The sequence below is a fragment of the Engystomops pustulosus genome, chromosome 1 (assembly GCF_040894005.1).
Source record: "Engystomops pustulosus chromosome 1, aEngPut4.maternal, whole genome shotgun sequence".
NCBI classification, from domain to species: Eukaryota; Metazoa; Chordata; class Amphibia; order Anura; family Leptodactylidae; genus Engystomops; species Engystomops pustulosus.
Window position 1 is genome coordinate 58,638,487 of NC_092411.1, and position 19,339 is coordinate 58,657,825.

At 38.4% G+C, this 19,339-nt stretch overlaps 1 protein-coding gene across 5 annotated transcripts in view; it reads left to right on the forward strand.

Moving 5' to 3' along the window:
* SNCAIP (synuclein alpha interacting protein) overlaps positions 1–19,339 on the forward strand; it is a 152,662-nt gene that overhangs the window by 128,232 nt on the left and 5,091 nt on the right. For 4 of the 5 annotated variants that reach the window (XM_072141245.1, XM_072141254.1, XM_072141262.1 and 1 more), the window contains 5 exons: positions 2,134–2,259; positions 4,195–4,364; positions 6,895–6,975; positions 9,247–10,264; positions 12,510–12,580. In XM_072141245.1, coding sequence (XP_071997346.1) covers positions 2,134–2,259; positions 4,195–4,364; positions 6,895–6,975; positions 9,247–10,264; positions 12,510–12,580 — 1,466 coding nt within the window. The remainder of the gene's footprint in view (positions 1–2,133; positions 2,260–4,194; positions 4,365–6,894; positions 6,976–9,246; positions 10,265–12,509; positions 12,581–19,339) is intronic. The other variant, XM_072141278.1, reaches the window with a different exon arrangement.

Here is a 19,339-nt window from a genome sequence, read left to right on the forward strand (position 1 = left end):
TGCGAGTCAAAATAGGGAGACGCTGCATGATTTATTCTGTAATTGTTCATTGATCTCTATGATCACACAGAAATATTCTAAACTGTGTGCCTCAAGAGATTTTATTTAGTTCCCACTCCACCTGTGAAATGGTATTTCTTTCATTTGTAATCAGTACAGGCAGGTATGAACAATCTATGACCAATACCAGGGGGTCAATGGTGACCCCAGTACAATGCATCCATAGAGCTCCTATATACCTTTTTTGTACATTTTTGTACATGAGCGTTACTCCCTTTAAAGGAAATTTTCCATCAAAATCCAGCATGATAAACCAGGGACACTTACTCATAGATCCAGACACAGTGACAGTGGTAATCTTCTTATATTAGTTCTCCATGGCCTCCTTTATTCTAAAATCAACTTTTAAAATTAAACTATGGTAATGTTATCAGAGCCCTTCTGTGCTGTGCTGTGCGATTACATTAGGTAGAAGGGGGAAGTCCGGAGAGAGCAGGGGGTGGGCAATGTAATAGCATGTGGAGGGGATCTGGAAACATCCCCCAAAGATCATTAGCATAATTTTAGGAAGGAAGCCATGAATAACAAATATAAGAAGATTACCACAGTCCCAGTGCCTGGGTCTATAAGTAAGTGTCCCTGGTTTATCATGCTAGATTTTGAGGGTAGATGTCCTTTAATACTTACACATTTCTATCTAGATGAGATGCATACATTTTTAGCACAAATGTTTGCTTCACAAGCAATCTAAGCTTGGCTATATATTTGTTCTTAATATAAAGGGGTAATGCACCGACTTAAAATCATACAGTATGATACAGCCAGTTGGCTGCTTAAAAATACACAATCACTTCATGGATTCACAGCTTCTCCAAGATACCCATATTCACTACTGATCTACAACTGGTACAGGGATTTGTCATCATGGAGGCCAATTAATAACCAGACTGTAAAAACAGATCCACCAAAGTCCACTGCTATTTACATGAAACTGCTGTAAATTGCAAAAAATTGCTGCAAAAATGGGGCGTGACGCTGATATCTGCCGATAAACGCCACGAGTAACTGAACAAGCAGAATTGCTTAAAAAAAACCTGTTGAAATTGTCTGGTGTGTGATGTGTCTTTTTGCAGTGATTTTGCAGCAGGGGGTGGAACTTACCGTGATCCCTAGCATGTCGGACATGCTCAGTGACGGATCATAACACTCATTCGTTACACTGCTACTGTATTAGGCATCATGCACATGAATGTATGCATTGTGCGGCCTGCAAGCAATGGGGCATCTAGTGTTTGCTGTGGCCTGTCTGACATCGGCGGGTGAGCGGTGCTCAATCTTCCAATGTTCATAGACAGTGACTGTCCATGTCGCAAAGCGGTGATGCATGCGCAGTACCGCACACATGCCCAATGGAATTCAGTGGGGCTGTGAGTTATGTGCAGCTAGCCCAGAGCCAGAGTTCACGTCATGTGCATGAGACCTTACACTGCAGATTTCCACAAATCCATAGGTAATCCGCAAGCTTTGTACGCACCCTAAGACTCATGTGAAGGCGACGGTATAGAAAGATTAAAGAAGACTTTGTTTTACTGTGTAAAATTAGAGCAACACTATGGGGCATATTTATCAGGACCTCTGCGCCACGTCAGTAGCTTATTGCTAGCACTTGCCACTATTTTGCCCTCTCCTCCACCTCCAAACCGGTTACTGTCCCCGTGCTGGCACACTGCTGCCGGTGACTTTTCATATGTGGAGGCACACCTAGCAGTATAGGTATATCTATAGCTCCGAGGCCTGGACATTTTGCATTGGGCCTGAATTTGCAGCATACAACTCAGAGCTGAGGCTCTGATTCTCACTTGACAAAAGCCTCTTTCTTTTGCGAGCCCTGAGCCGTGTATACGATGGTCTGCAGAAGCCATTGCTGGTTTTACTACAGCATGATGTATCTACCAGAGGGGATATGAAATGCAGAATACCTAATGGGTAACAGTTGTTAAGTGGCTTCATAAAACATTGCCTCATTCCTCTGCCAATATGCCTAGGATTTAGTAACCTCTGTTTCATAGCATTGCTTTAAAATTCTTTAGAGTTCTATTAACTGAGAATTGTCTTTCATAAATCCCTGCATAGGAAAAAATCCTGTTGTGGCTTCTTCAATTCATGCAAGAGCAAGGGATTTCTCTGGATGAAACGGACAAATGTGGGAACAGTGCCGTGAATATCGCATCTCAGAATGGATATTTGGGCTGTGTGCAGGTACCAACATGTACAACGTTACAACTGGGTGGAAATGATTTAAGACTTTTTTTTTTGGGTAGGGGGGTCAGAACCGGTGCAGAATTTTTTTGTGAAAACTGGTGAAGCTTAAAGCATTTTCTTTCCTTTTGGAATGTAAAAATGTGACCCCAACAGTGACATGAAACAGTTATCAGAAATATGACTTTCTGCAATTCCCCATACCTCACAATACAAGACAATATCACAGCATGCAATAAAGGCACCGCCTGTGGGTGACCACACATAACTTTTGTGATATAGCATTATCATCACTCATACAGTATGTGGATGTCCAAAAATGTAAGGTTAGGGAAAATGCATCTGTAAGTCAGTTTGCTAGCCCATCTGTACTTGGTTTTTGTCTAAAAGATTTTGATTAGAAGACTGTTATTACTTTACTGTGCATTTATAATAGGTCAGGCATGGGGGTGTCTGTTTGGACTGGGTCCCTTAGACTTCCACTTAGTATTCTTTTTTTTTTTTAACTGCGTTTAAGAGGGGGTAATTACTAGAGGGGGTAATGCAGTCCCAAATTAAATCTTAAATGATTTGCTTATCTAATAATCTTAAATTATTTGCTTATTATAAAAGCAGGCAATGGCCTTGAATTTACCTCTCTCTGTCGATTTTACCTCTCTCCTGTTTTTCACTGCCCAGCGCCCTCTGGGTCCTAGCTTTGCCGGGTTTGCACACTAAATAACCGTAATGGGGATAAGTCCTTTTTAAAGGGTTTGGCAACTTATATCAAACCGGGTCACCTGAAGTCATTCTACTATATTTTATGTACTGTACTAGGCAATTTTTACTAGAGAATTAAAATAATATTAACTAGGTCAAGCAGTAGAACATAATAGGTTAATGATTAGAACATTTATTCATATTTACTTGCATTCAGTATGCGTCACACCAAAGTTTGGTTCCTGAGACCTCAGGTCATGCTCCTGTAGGATAGTATGTTATTTTATGCATGCACTGCTTGCTTTCTATGTGCATGAAAAAAAGATCATCTTTTCTGCAATCCCATTTTCTTCTATAGTATATACAGAATATGTAGAGAATATTCACCTTTTCCAAAACTACTTCACCAGCAGATTTTATGGAATGACTATGATGTAATTTAATGTTGCATCATTGTCACCAAGAATGTATTTACACCAAAAGTGGGTCATTTAGGAAATCACCTTTATGTTTTTATTTGTCCCTAATACACTCAAAACTAATTTAAAGCTAATTTACTGAAATGAATTATCTCAATATTTTTTCTAAAGGCAGTAATGGAGAACAGGGGAACATGAGCCCCCAAGTAGTTATTTATGGGTAATATCTTCTCTCTGGTTGAGAAGAGCACCTACAATATTTCTTTCTCTTCTGTTCTCTAATTGAAAACATATCAAAAGCCGTAATCTTTGAGTGTCTAGCAAAGCCATTCCAAAAGGCTGTCTGAATTTAATGAGTCAAGTTTTGGCAATTTCTAAAACATTATCTGACGTCTAAAATATACATTAATAGAAAATGGAAGAGCCAACATTTCAGATGCTTTATGTCTGCTGCCAGATATCATAAAATGAAGTTTTTCATGCAAAAATGGCTTAGATAGCAAATACTCTCCATTTGACAGTATAATTGTTCTTTTTGTTTTTTTATTCCTCTATTTATGAGCTTATATATTGCTTTAGTGCCACGACTGGCTGTATGTTTAAAATGTCATATCTCTGATGAGGTGTGAATGTTTCTTCACTTTTAGTAAATCCATGTGGTCAATATACAGAGCAGAGCTTCTAAAATAAGACTTCTTAAAGGGGAGACAGTATAATAGTTACTACTTACCTATTAAATGGAAAATATTTGTAGCAATACATCATTTTACATTTTTCACATCAGAGTGCTAACATGTTCACAATGTTGTTTTTGCAGACCTTAGTTGAATATGGAGCAAATGTCACCATTCAGAACCATGCTGGAGAGAAACCATCTCAAAGTGCAGAGCATCAAGGCCACAGCATGTGTGCCCGATACTTGGTAGTGGTGGAGACTTGCATGTCATTGGCATCACAAGTTGTCAAGCTCACAAAGCAACTTAAAGAGTAAGAAAGGCTACGACTGTGAGATGTTTCCATAGTGTCTTTTAAAATTGCCTTTATAGTAAATCTATCACCAGAAACAGAAAATATAAACTAGCATTACTTACAAGTGGCTCTGCTCACCCTTGGCCAGCATCTGTTCTCATATTACTTTTTATAGCCTTGTTTTCTGAAAATCTAACTTTAAAAATTATGTTAATGAGCCTTTAAATTGACTACATACCGTTTACTGAAAATATTAGATTTAATTGGCACCCACTGATTTCAGTGAGTTAATGCTAGATTTTCAGAGACGTTCGCAATCTGGAATAGCATCACTTACACAATCCAGGACAATCCTGTTAAGAACATCTTACGTACAAGTAAACCAGATAATTCCATTAGTAACTGAGAGGGGTTAAAGATTTTTCACAAAATTAAAAGCATTCAAATAATTCAAATTAAAAGCATTAAAATAATTTTTTGATTGAACCATATAGTTATACTATCTATAACCCCTTTGCAACCTCAGTTGAAATGCTATATATATATATATATATATATATATATATATATATATATATATATATATATACTGTATTGTTCTCTATGTTATATATACAGAAGTGTTCATAGCTATGAAGGTGACCTCACAGAACATTTTATTCATCCAGAGCCTACTTGGATTGTAACCAAGATAAATAATAATAATAATAATAATAATAAAAATATAATTTACCTAAAGGAAGTTCACCTACAACAGTGATGGCGAACCTATAGCACGGGTGGCACTTTGAGCCCTTTCTGTGGGCACCCAGGCCTTCCCCCAACACAAAGTTTGCCAGCTAGGACTCAAGGCTTTTTCCTGTGATCCAATAAAGCCCAGGACGTGCCACGCTTAGCACTATTTGGCTGTCAGGACTACAGGAGGAGCAAGAAGGTGTGGAAAGAGATGGATTGTCATTGGAGCTCCTGCTCTGGGTCCCCCGATCCTTCCTCTTTCTAATTTCTCCATCATCTATTCTATTGTATTGTATCAGGAGGCCAATACAATTAAAACCTATAGGGATCAATAAGTTACTGCTTAAATTGTCATGTTGGGTTTTGGTTGTAGCTTGGGCACTCTGTCTCCAAAAGGTCCGCCATCACTGACCTACAATATCTTTTAATGTGAAAGGTTTTCACTGAATTGGATTGTTCTCATACCCAAAAGATCAAATTTGTTACAGAAAACCTTTAACATGTTTAATTTTATGTTTTCTAAATTCAATCCTTTAGATTATAAACTCACTCTAATTGTATAGAAAATTTGGTGGATTTCGGTAAAGATTTGCATCTGCACTGCTTTTCCTGGTTGTAAAGTGTACAATATCTTGGGGCTTCTTACATACATATATACATTTATATCAAAGCACTTACTATCTGATATGGCGGAGCTGAAAGACCCACACAAGCAGTTTTACATATATTCCCAGTGCAAACTACATGCATGCTAGCAAGGGCGATTTATTCCGCAGTAGGATACTGTCCTAATCCAAAATCAATGGTGGAAGACAAATTAAGCGTCTCAATACACCGAGTTAGTTTGATCATGGCGCAGAGTAATCCTGACTTGACAGATGTTAATTAGGCAATAATCAGGTTTCCAGAAACCTAAAAGTTAAATCCCACCGTTATCTTGCATTAACTTGCTGCGTCCATCAGTGGTAGTTTGCCGTGTCCATTAGCTTACATGCAGAATCCTAGAGGTGTACACAAAGCCGAGCAGTGAGACCACGTAGTAATTTACAGCCAGTTGTAATCTACTGGACGTAAAACAGCTTGAAGTTAATAGGTTTCTTTAGAAGCTAAGGAGCTTTCCATGGAACAGATGTCAAATATAGTTTACATGGACAAGCTGAAGATACCAGGTCTTGTGGATGTAAATGTAATAACTGAAATAACAATGCACTGATTGGAAAACAATATTATATGGTTAAGTATAACATTATATCCAAATGACAGATTTTTGCACCCAAATAAAAACAGAATCTTTTCTCAATTAATTATATCTTAATCTCCTCAGCTCCTCCAGCTCTTTAACATGCCTGTAGAAAAGAAACTATGTACAGTCTGCTCAGTTCCTCTTGCTCTATAATATACTGCCTGCAGACAGGACACTATGTACAATCTGATCAGCTGCTCCTGATCTATAACATGCTGTCTGCAGATAGGACACTATGTTCAATCTGCTCAGCTGCTCCTGCTTTATAACTTGCTTCCTGCAGATAGGACACTATGTTCAGTCTGATCAGCTCCTCCTGCTCTATAACATGCTACCTGCAGATTATACACTATGTACAATCTGATCAGCTCCTTCTGCTCTATAACATGCTACCTGCAGATAATACACTATGTTCAATCTGATCAGCTCCTCCTGCTCTATAACATACTGCCTGCAGATCGATCACCATGTACAATCTTCTCAGCTCCTACTGCTCTATAACAGTGTAAAGAAAAAAAACCTTGATAAATGAAAGAACAGTCAAGATGTAACACCATGTTTTCTTTATAGGCAAACGGCAGAGCGGATAACATTACAGACACATCTCCAACATCTACTGGAAGCCCAGAGGTCCCTGCCGACATCCCCCAGGTACTTGCCCATCTACTTTAAATCCTTACACAAACTACTGCAGTGAACAAGATGATCATCACACTGCTTTCATTTATAACACTGAGGAAGAAAGGATATATTTGTATTTTTTTTATTTCCCTAATTTCTCATATTCCTTTAATGTGCTTTTGACCTTCAGCATCAATTATTCCTGACTTCTTGTTACACATTCATGCTTCTTTCAGCAGTATATGCTCAATGGAGAGAAAGGAGTTCGCTTCTGCCAGAAATGTTTTTTTTTTCTTCTTGTGCGAACAAAAGTTCAAGCATATAAATCATAACATGAATAATAATGATGAGTTCAGTATGCCGGAGCTCTGTTTCACCCAACATCACCTGTCTTGGCAGAGCCGGCACGGCCCATTCACATACTATAGGCTCCCAGTGCCACTGTATTCAGACTGCGTGCATATGTGCATGGCACCTTTAGGCTCAGTTTGTGTTTGTTTTTCTTTTAATAATGACAATTTTACAAAAATGTATTTATCTAAAGTTTGTTTTCTCATTCTATCAAAATGGATGACCAATCCTTATTCCATGGAGCTCTGACAGATCACCAGGTGAAAAGTGATAACCTTTTGTAAGAGCTATTTATCATGGCTTTTACGGTTGTACAAACCATAATGGAGTCACTTTTCCTGGCACACAGCCAGGATTTACGACTTTCCCCCCTTATACCACCCCCACACCAAATGTGGGTCATGCTGGTCCACAGGGTTAGCCAGTCCAGGGATGCCCCATGCCCGGGCTGTAGTTGTAGCCTGCAGAATTATAACATAATGGTGCAGTTTATAACATAATTCTACATCAGACAGGGCCCGGTGAAGTACTGTCTGGAGCAGAGCCTTTTAGTACATCCAATATGACCTGCACCGGCACAAAGATAAACCCCCATAACCTTTTATTGTTTACTTGGTGGAGTTTCTCATGTTTAGTAGCAGCAGAGCAGGATAATACTGTAATTACAGAGAGAGGTAGAGAGCCCCTTCAACATTTCATTGGTAGTTTGCTAAGACCCCACCCACCTAAAATTGATGGCCTCAACCTTTAAAAATACTTTACACCCTTAAGTTAAGATCTACCTATTTTATAGGCTGTGAAAAATAGATGAGGCTTCAATATGCAATATGCTCATCTATTAATCTCTACTCAGTTTTATTTCTACTTCATTCTCAGAGTCTTTCGCATTATGTGTACATTATCACAGGCTCTGGTTTCACATCTTGAAACTCACTTACAATTCTTTTAATACATTGAGTATATACTTAGTATAGTCATATGGACGATGTCTTACCATCATAACACACCATTAAGTTGTGATGGTGATCAGTGAAAGAGCTCATCGTCTAACATGCTACAGTGTAATATAATCAGTGAGCTACAAAACTGATCTATTTGATGGATATGAATTTCCCACCAAAGAGTGAAGCTATATGTGCAGGGAAAACTCATCAACAGAATGTAACATGAGGACATAAGCTTTTCAATAGGCTGCCAGAACTTCAATCTTTGGACAATTTTCTGATTCTAATAACATAACTTATTCTTTATCGACTCAAAATAAGGCTGCTTTCACACTTCACCCCTCCCCTCTCCATAGCAATGCATGGCACCCAGCCGTAAGTACGGGGAAAGCATGCGCCATCTTTTCCCCATGCATGGTACGCTATGGTGTCACAATTGTCTCCCCATCTAGGGGGATGTATAAGCAGCATAAGGTAAGTAGACACATTTAAAGAAAAGAAATTATATATTATATTTATTAAAAAAAATTAATGACCACATTTTTTGACTACTAAAAGGTTTTCATCATCCTTGCCTTTGCTATAGTCACATGTACATTTGTTTGGCACATGTGCACTGTTGAGACTTCTTTTGCACCTTCAAAGTTCACCATGGTTGAGTTTTCTGCAGTGTTCCAGAGTTATCACCTGAATCCAAATGGGAAAATTGCAACTTTTTAAAAAAGTTAAATCCATACCTACGCTTTCTAGATGTAGTAAATAGTTTAGGGATATTTGCGACATTTTGGAGACTGTTTTGTGACTTTTTACAAAGAGTCACAAATTCACTAACTCAGATAGATATCACCAGCAGAAAAAGAAAAGGCTGTTTTTGGATAAAGCCGCCATGTTTTCAACCTCCGCATGTAGGTTCTAGATCTCCAAATGTACAACCTGATTAAAATTTTTATTGATTTTCTAGTGCCACTAATCTCTTGATTTAATTTATTTGATTTTCTTGTCACAGTTCCCCATCTTCCCCTGCCACGGGCAGTCTCCCACGGAAGACACTTGAATTGGATGATGTTACACAGAAAAATAAACTAAATGGGATTCATGAGAGCCATCAGCTACTTAGCACCTCCGCTCCCAGCAGACTCAGGTGTAGAGCACTGGATGAAGAGTCTGACAAGATTTTGCGTCAGTTATTAGGAAAAGACTTGGCAGACAATGTTTCTAGTCCTGAAAAATTGTCATTGGAGTTCCAGGATGGGACATCATCCAGGAGTGTTAAAAGGATCCCGCTGGAAAAACGAGAATTCAAGCTTGCTCGATTAAGGCAACTTATGCAAAGGAGTCTCAGTGAGTCTGACACGGACTCAAATAACTCAGAGGATCAAAAGAATACACCCATCAGAAAAGCTGATAAGCCAAGGCCGCAACCTATTGTGGAAAATGTAGAAAATTCGGAAGCTCTTCAACTGATGATAAAAAAACATACACAGTCAAACACTGCAGGACGACGGTTTGCTTTAGGGCTAAAATCAAAATCTGTGGATGGCCATAGTCCATCACCAACATCTGAAAGTAGTGACCCGGACTATGAACCTCAGTATCAAACGGGGAGCATACCTCAGTCTTCAGGCTCATCGGATTCTTCAGGTTCTTCAGCACAAAAGACAACAAGTCCTAAAAGTGCTTTAAAATCTCCTTCTTCAAAACGCAGGACTTCTCAAAATCTCAAGCTCAGGGTGACTTTTGAGGACCCTATTGTTCAAGTAGAACAGACTGAGGTAGATCTAAATGAAGGTAAAGACAAAGATGGTGGAAAGACCCAAAAGTCCCAATCTAATTTTGAAGTTGGGGAGCAGCAGAAAAAGACATTTGGTGCTTTTCGATCGATTATGGAGACTTTTAGTGGAAATCAGAATAACAATAATAATACTCAGGCTACAAATCCTGTGAAAACATTTTCCTCAATAGGGAGGAAGTCAGGAGATGCAAAAACGTCACCTTCCAGCAATACAAAAGGAAAAAGCAAAAATGTAAGTGTGAAAAACAATAGTTCTTCTTGGGCAGCTTAAAATAGAAGAACTTAGGTTTATTTGTTGAGCTAATTCTAATGGGAAAATTATTTCATTAACAGATAAAATAAAATCATTCAGTTCAGCACATTGAAGGGGTTGTCCTACAAATTTCACAGGATAGTGAATAATTGGTTTATTTCTGGGGGTCCAACCCAAGGTTCCCAAGTGCCCTATGTAGATGGAGTAGTATTTTTGGCTGTCCCATGGAAGTGAATGTAAAATTGGCCACGCATCTACATCACTGCTCCATTCACATAGCGGATTTGAGGTCCTCAGGAGAGCCATACTCTGTGAATAGGGTATACTGTAAATTTAATTTGTGGTGCAACCCTTTAAAGGCTAAGTTTACCTTTAAGGCCTCCATTCAAAGTAGATTTCAGGAGTTACACATTAAATGAATGCTTCATATTGGTACCATCCATAGGGTCCAGTAGTAAAAAATAATGTATATGCCCCTACAGCGATCTAAACTGGAATGGTGGAGACAAAAATGACACTTTTGATCTTTGGAAAATGTAACCCTATGCATATATTTAATGTGTACATCAGGAGCTTCATGTACATTACAAATGTGATGTGAATCCCATTTACGTAAAGGGCTTGTCCACTTTAAGCACATCCCAGTAAATAATTTATATTGTTTTTGTAATGAAAATGTTTACCATTTTCCAATGTACGTTCTGTATAAATTTCTAGATCTCTGCTTGCTGTCATGCAAGCGGAAGCTCCATTGTTTACTTCCTGTAGATGAACACTGGCCCATGCTTATGTGACGTCACACAGGTGCATGACCCGTTCTAACACACAGGGGGTCATTTACCAAGGGCCCGATTCGCGTTTTTGCGACGGGTTAACCAAATTTTTCCGTTTTGCGCCGATTTTCCCTGTATTGCCCTGGGATTTCGGTGCACGCGATCAGATTGTGGCGCATCGGCGCTGGCATGCACACGACGGAAATCAGGGGGCGTGGCCATACGAAAACCCGACAGATTCAGAGAAACCGTCGCATTTAAAAAAAAATAATAAATTGTCGCTGGACACGCACTTACCTTCACCCGGCAATGGATCGTGCACTGGTGCAATGGAACTGCCTTAGTGATTCGCCGGAAGACCCGAATCCACCGCAGAGAACACGCCGCTGGATCGCGAATGGACAGGGTAAGTAAATCTGCCCCACAGTGTGATCAAATCTGTGTGACATCACATGACCAAGGACCTGTGGACTATGGGCAAGAAGTTTACAATGACGCTTCCTATAGAATGACAGTAAGCAGAGATCTAGAAAAACTGTGAAGAATTGATACAAAAAGTATATTGGAAAATTTTTCTTTACACAAAAAATATAAATAATTTTCTGTAAACTGCTTAAAGTGGAAAACCCCTAATTTCTGATAATTATACCACCTACATGCACTTTGTTATATCCATCTTCCATTATATCTATTATTTTTTATATAGTATCAGACATGTCTAGCCTCGTCTATTTGGACGGTGACTATTAGCAAGTTGAGAATAACCATTGTCTATGCCTCAAAGTGTAACACGCACAATCATTTTTACTTCACATGATACCATTAAAAGCCAAATCCGATCCCCTACTTTAAAAATGTATGTTTTCATTCATGGTATCTCTGGGATTTACCATTAGTATTTGATAAATGGGGAAATTAAGGAGTAATTTGGCTCTTCTCTGACGCAGTGGCCGTATCTGGTATTGCAGCTTATCAACACCCAGCACATAGCACGGTTACTGACCACTGTGACCTATTCTTGCCAACGGTCAGATTGGCCCACCAGGGTACCTGAGAAACACAGGCTCTAACACATTTTGGGCCCTCAAGATCCATCAGAAGACAAAAACCATTGGAGGTGATTGGGAAAATTACGTGACACTAAGGTCTGATAGTATGATTTAAAAATAATATGGATTATTGATCTTATCCTTCATGGTAAATTATGGGTGGAGGGCGCGCCTTGAAGATCACCCTGTTAGGCCCATGTTTGGCCCATGTTACCCCAGTCCAACATTGTTGCCTATATCTTATCAGTGTCAAAGGTCTCTCAATCCCTGTGAGCTATGGTTTTTATGGTGAGCTATAGGTTTTTAATTGTGATTACCTATCATTTCTTTATTTCAATGACTGTGTCACGAATAAGCATGTTGCATGTTGCATGTACTGACCTGTATATTGCAATTTCCCAGGACCCTTCCTCCTGTTCTGCCCGGCTGTCCTCTAGGGCATTGCTTGAGGATCTTCTCCCTAATCATGCATGGTATGTGGTGGTGGCATTGATTTCATAGGTTTTCTTTTCTCTTCTTCCATTCCTCATGTTCATTCCAACCTCCTCCTTAGTAAAGATGTAAATGTAAGCTGAGAACATTGAACCCTTCCATTGCAATTAACAGCATCCATCTATAGCACTGTTCTGCTGACAGCTCTAGCAATGCAGTTTTGGCTGTACTGGTAAGCCTCATATAAAAAGAGAGGACTTCTCATAAATCCATCTTGCCGCATGTTACATCTTGGCATTGCATGTAGTCTCTGCTGAGCGGGAGTCATTTAGCAGATGATGTGCATGGAAACTACATTTCCTGTCATGTGTGGGAAAGTCACCTCCAAAATGATCAGGCTTGAACAGCCGAGCCCAGAAAATAGTCTTTTTTTTGTTTTAAAATTCTGTTTACATTTACAATGTGTCCGCAGTGAATTCATAATCTCCTACGAGTTGGGAATGAAGGTGTTACATTCCTTGCTTTAGCACAGTATGTATTTCATAGGACTCCGTACACCAAAATCTAGATTTATGACGGAAGACGGCTGACGTGATGACAGTGGAGGGTGTGCACCTATATTTACAGATCATCTATGTAACCGCTTCTATATCATTTATGACTATGGATAGAAAATAAAGGCAGATATCACGTATCATTTTTTTGATGATTCTACATCATTTTCTTTAACTTTTTAGGGCTCACACCCAGCAAGAGAAAAGGCTGATGTATAATGTATTCTCTCCATTTCTGGTATTTGGTTTTTAGAATTTCTGTACATTGTATTCAAATACTTTGTGGCCATTTGCATACTTTAGAGCCATTCATTCCCGATTCTGCATTTCTGTGGAGTTAAAATTGTAAGGAGTTTGGATGAATTAATAACGCATCGCTTTGCAGTTTGCACTTATCGGTTGTGCTGCGTGAACCGCTGCCGCCTCCAGGAACACTAGTCCCTGATAACTGACCTGACATTCGGCTTACAGTAAGACCTCGCTGTAGGGCCGGAGTAACTGGAATATGTTTACTATAGCTAAATACTGTTTGTACTTTTGGTTATTATGCAGTTGCTATTGTGTCGTAATTTAAAACACCTAAACTAGTTGATACTATTTTGGTAATATACCTCTTATTCTGTTCTATTTTCAGATATTTATTCTTCTTTCCTTTCTTCTTATTTATTCTTTATTCCTTCTTGCCTGTTATCAATATTAATATCAAATTCTTGCACAATGCATATAACACTGACTACACCACACGTGGAGGGGGCTTAGAGGGACATGGCAGCCATTGCAGTTACTGGGCATGGAGTGGGAACGCCTAATTTTGACAAATGTTTTAATGTAAAACTACGCCAGGTCCCCCTAACAGATAAGCCTCATGGCTTTTGCCTCTTGATGTATCCGGGGGACACAGGGAGTGGGGGGGTGACCAGTATTGTACATGATAAATCTCCCCATGATTTTTATTAAACACATCAATTAAGGAGAACTGGGGCAGAATGTCTGATGACGAGTACAAGGCTCACATACAGAATGGAAATGTTTGTCAGCTAAAAAGAAGACTTGTTATGGGTCTGTACTCTCTGTTCTGTTCTAATTCATTTCTCAAAGTCGACATATACTGCAGCAAGTTTGCATCCCCCGCTGTCTGTACTCAGTCTAAAATTCCTGTCCCTATTAATTGGCTTTGCGACGTGAGTGAGGGAAGAGAATTACTGAGCAAATATGGAGGAAACTCCAAAAATGTTGCAACATGTACCATATTACTGTGGTATTCTCCCTTAGTGTAAAAAGCAGCACTGGTAGCATATACCATACATAGCTGTGGGAGGAGGGTAATACTGTCCCATATGGACTGTAAATGTAAGGACCTAATTTCTGTTTGAGAACATAGGGTCCAATCTCTTTTCCCTAAAGTGATATTCACTCCTGGAAAACACTGGTCTCAAGCTTCATATTGCTGTAACATTTTAGCTTAAAGACGTTGTCCAAGTTTTCTTTAAAAAACTATATTTTCGACTTATAGGGGCTATAAAAATAAAAATATTATCCTTACCTCCTCCGTCGCTCCCGTAGTCACATGCTGCCCTGTTTATTTAAAGGTTTGTTTACGCCCATCCACTGCGGCACTCCTGATACAGCATTAGAATCAATGCTGTCGCCCAGGGGTGTGGGACAACAGGAGCACTAGAGGAGATAAAGATCATTTTTATTTTGTTTTTACATTCCCCCAAGCTGGCTATGTAGCTTTTTATAAGCCTGAACAACCCCTTTAACATGAAATTAGGCACCATTAGAGGTCTCTGTAAAAGGTCAATTGACTATATTGTAGATAATGGCATTTTGGGTACCATTGGGTTTTCTTCCCATAACAGTGGAAATTAACTGAAGCCCACAGAAAACATCTGAAAGGAGAAATCTGTCATAGCAATCATGGCTTCTAGTAAAACAGAAGCCATGGTGGTATCAAGATCAGAACCATATTAATATATGTATGGGGTATTCCTTATAACACCACTTAGAAATGGCTTTTTCTTTACAAAAATGCTCACAAATAAATTAACAAGGATGTGGTCACATTTCATGACCAATAACTAATGTTTCCCAGCAGCAAAGTTCTCTAAAATTCCTGTACAACACCAGAGGTTGGGGTTCCCATACCCTGTTCCAAAATCCATTGTCTTATTACAAACAGATAGAATGCCATATTGTAGAAATAAACAGCAGTGCAGGCGTTGTGTGGATCTCATCACAAATTAATTTCTTTACAACATGATTTTAATTTGCAGCTCTTCCTACCAGAAATCCTGAGCGTATTTACTGGGTCAGCAACTTTACGCAGACTGGGTGTTCTGAGTCTAGACTAATGGAATGAATTCCGATCTTATTAGAAAATTAAACACTGACAGGGCTTGTCTCTCCCTGGAATCAATGGCATGTGCTAACCCTGTTATTAAGTGGTTCGGGGACTTGTTGACTTCGAGAAATGCCATAAGAGGTGCAGTCGCCAAGAAAGACCATCGAAGCTTCTGCAGAGGGCATGCTTTCCAAGATTAGGATTAGGACTGTAGACAGTTGGTCAGTAATTGGATTCATATTGATGCCTTACCATGTAGATGGATCCAGTCCCCCGCCTCAAACCCATGTGGAACAATTTATGTGAAGCATGTCGTTAATTAAAATAATTGGATTAGTCCTCTTGGTGAGATACCAGACCACACATTACGGGTTTGACCGATGAATAAATGTATGGGTTTATATAACATACAAATAATTTAGCAAATGTATTTTTAAAGAGATATTTCAGCCTTAGAATATCCTACTTATATACCATCATTTTTACACTTTATGTTTAGGGTAACCTCTCTGTTCCCCACTGACCCTAAAAATGAAGAGACAAGTAGTTGTTGTTTCTTTCTTTTCTTTCTTTTCTTTCTTTTCTTTCTTTTCTTTCTTTTCTTTCTTTTCTTTCTTTTCTTTCTTTTCTTTCTTTTCTTTCTTTTCTTTCTTTTCTTTCTTTCTTTTCTTTCTTTTCTTTCTTTCTTTTCCTCCTTTCTTTCTTTCTTTTCTTTCTTTCTTTTCCTCCTTTCTTTCTTTCTTTTCTTTCTTTCTTTTCCTCCTTTCTTTCTTTCTTTCTTTCTTTTCCTCCTTTCTTTCTTTCTTTCTTTCTTTCTTTTCCTCCTTTCTTTCTTTCTTTTCTTTCTTTCTTTTCCTCCTTTCTTTCTTTCTTTCTTTCTTTCTTTCTTTCTTTCTTTCTTTCTTTTCTTTCTTTCTTTTCCTCCTTTCTTTCTTTCTTTTCTTTCTTTCTTTTCCTCCTTTCTTTCTTTTCCTCCTTTCTTTCTTTCTTTCTTTCTTTTCCTCCTTTCTTTCTTTCTTTCTTTCTTTTCCTCCTTTCTTTCTTTCTTTCTTTCTTTCTTTTCCTCCTTTCTTTCTTTCTTTCTTTCTTTCTTTCTTTCTTTTCCTCCTTTCTTTCTTTCTTTCTTTCTTTCTTTCTTTCTTTCTTTCTTTCTTTTCTTTCTTTCTTTTCCTCCTTTCTTTCTTTCTTTTCTTTCTTTCTTTTCCTCCTTTCTTTCTTTCTTTCTTTCTTTTCCTCCTTTCTTTCTTTCTTTCTTTCTTTTCCTCCTTTCTTTCTTTCTTTCTTTCTTTCTTTTCCTCCTTTCTTTCTTTCTTTCTTTCTTTCTTTCTTTCTTTCTTTTCCTCCTTTCTTTCTTTCTTTCTTTCTTTCTTTTCCTCCTTTCTTTCTTTCTTTCTTTCTTTCTTTTCCTCCTTTCTTTCTTTCTTTCTTTCTTTCTTTTCCTCCTTTCTTTCTTTCTTTCTTTCTTTCTTTTCCTCCTTTCTTTCTTTCTTTCTTTCTTTCTTTTCCTCCTTTCTTTCTTTCTTTTCTTTCTTTCTTTTCCTCCTTTCTTTCTTTCTTTTCTTTCTTTCTTTTCCTCCTTTCTTTCTTTCTTTCTTTCTTTCTTTTCCTCCTTTCTTTCTTTCTTTCTTTCTTTCTTTTCCTCCTTTCTTTCTTTCTTTCTTTCTTTCTTTTCCTCCTTTCTTTCTTTCTTTCTTTCTTTCTTTTCCTCCTTTCTTTCTTTCTTTTCTTTCTTTCTTTTCCTCCTTTCTTTCTTTCTTTTCTTTCTTTCTTTTCCTCCTTTCTTTCTTTCTTTCTTTCTTTCTTTCTTTCTTTCTTTCTTTCTTTCTTTCTTTCTTTTCTTTCTTTCTTTTCCTCCTTTCTTTCTTTCTTTCTTTCTTTTCCTCCTTTCTTTCTTTCTTTCTTTCTTTCTTTTCCTCCTTTCTTTCTTTCTTTCTTTCTTTCTTTCTTTCTTTTCCTCCTTTCTTTCTTTCTTTCTTTCTTTTCCTCCTTTCTTTCTTTCTTTCTTTCTTTCTTTTCCTCCTTTCTTTCTTTCTTTCTTTCTTTCTTTTCCTCCTTTCTTTCTTTCTTTCTTTCTTTCTTTTCCTCCTTTCTTTCTTTCTTTCTTTCTTTCTTTTCCTCTCTTTCTTTTCCTATGCAAGTGCCTAGAGTGAGCTAGTCACCTGCTAGCTATGGATAGGAGAGGAATTGGATAAGGGGAAATTGTGTAGGGAAAAATTTAAATAAAAGCATACGGCACAATATCCTTTTCGCGCAAATCTAGTTGAATGCAATCAATATAAACAGTCCTAATTTTTACCCATTACTATGTTTTTGTGACCTGGGCCTAAATCTGAATGCCAGATGTAAGGGTGATTTGGGTCCCTGTCCCACCATACACTAATCTGATACAGCCATTGACTTGTATGTAGGTTCCTATTTCACATGTAGGCTGGTATGATAAGATCATCATGGCTTGTGTCTGTACTAAGACCAGACAAACCAACAGATGTCTCTATCAGTCCCACGAGGAAGCAAAGTTAGGACTGGGACACATTATTGAAGAGGACACTACTGGGGAATTGGATATGGATAGTGCTGTATGGCTCTATTGCATGACATACTGGCCCACATTTATTAAAGTGTTTGCACCAGTTTTCTGTCTGACTTTGCACTAGAAAGAACATGCAAACTGCTCGCAAATGTAATTATAAAGCGTCTGCCCAGTTTTGTGTCTTCTGTGTCCGACAAGACAGAAAAAATGTTCTGGTGCACAGTTGGATTGGGCACCAGAATTCTGTCCCACGTGAGCCACAATTGTGTCTGCACCACAATTCTAAAGCAGTGAGAAAGTGCATCAGAAACCAAAATGGTGCATTCTGCAGGAGAAGTGCAGGTGGCACCAGATTCATGAAGAACATATGACACATTTTATGAATCTGGCGGATTCTGCACCCTCTACCGGCACATGTACATAGTACATAGTGTAGTTTGCACTAGTTTTGATAAATGTGGGCCACTGTGTAGCACTGTTAATATTAACACCTATTTACGGAGGTACTGTATGGCACAATTTTTATTGGTACAGTATGAGACTGTTCAACTGATCCATAAAAAAACCCTAAAAGTTAGGTGGTAATTACAGATCTATACAATGGCTTCCCGGCTATAGGAATTCAGAAAGATCCGGTCTAATAAAATTTCTATCAAATCTAAGTTTCTGCTTTGGCTTGGGCCCACGTTTTCAGGCAGTGCTCAGTGATAGAAGCTGTCAGCAGGACTAATCATTCATAGATAAGCTGTTCTCTGCATTCACTTTCAATCATTTATAGGAGAGGACTAAGATTGTTATATGTACCCCCCCCCCCCTCCATCTCTCTTTCTCTGTGTCTAATCTTTTAGCTTCACCCCATTTGTTCATTTCCTACAATGTCCTAGAATGTACTCGCTGACAAAAGCATCTGCTTGACAGTCTGAAAAGTTTGGGAACAGCTGAGAAACACATGGATATGACAGCTTAATGTGTTTGGTGTTCGTTCAATACAAGATCCATCATTCCTAATGAGAAAAAAACCTAAATCCGACATCTGCACACATGTAGACTAGGTGCATCACCAGCAGTCCCCTATCTTGCCAAAACTGCTGAAAGGTTCCCCCATAGTTTAATATTAAAAAATAGAATGTGCACATTCCTGCCATAATTATAGTGAGGAACTGCTGTAATAGTCATTTTTATCATTGTAAATAATTTGTACTTTATCTCTAGATTTATCATTTCTCTTCTTTAAACACTGACATCATTAGTAAAACAGCCAAGGTCGTGTGGACCGCCAGTCTTCACGCAGCTGTAGACTACGTAACAAGGCCAAGAACTTGTACATATGTTTTCTGCACACTCAGCACATTTGTTGCCTGCTAAGACATCT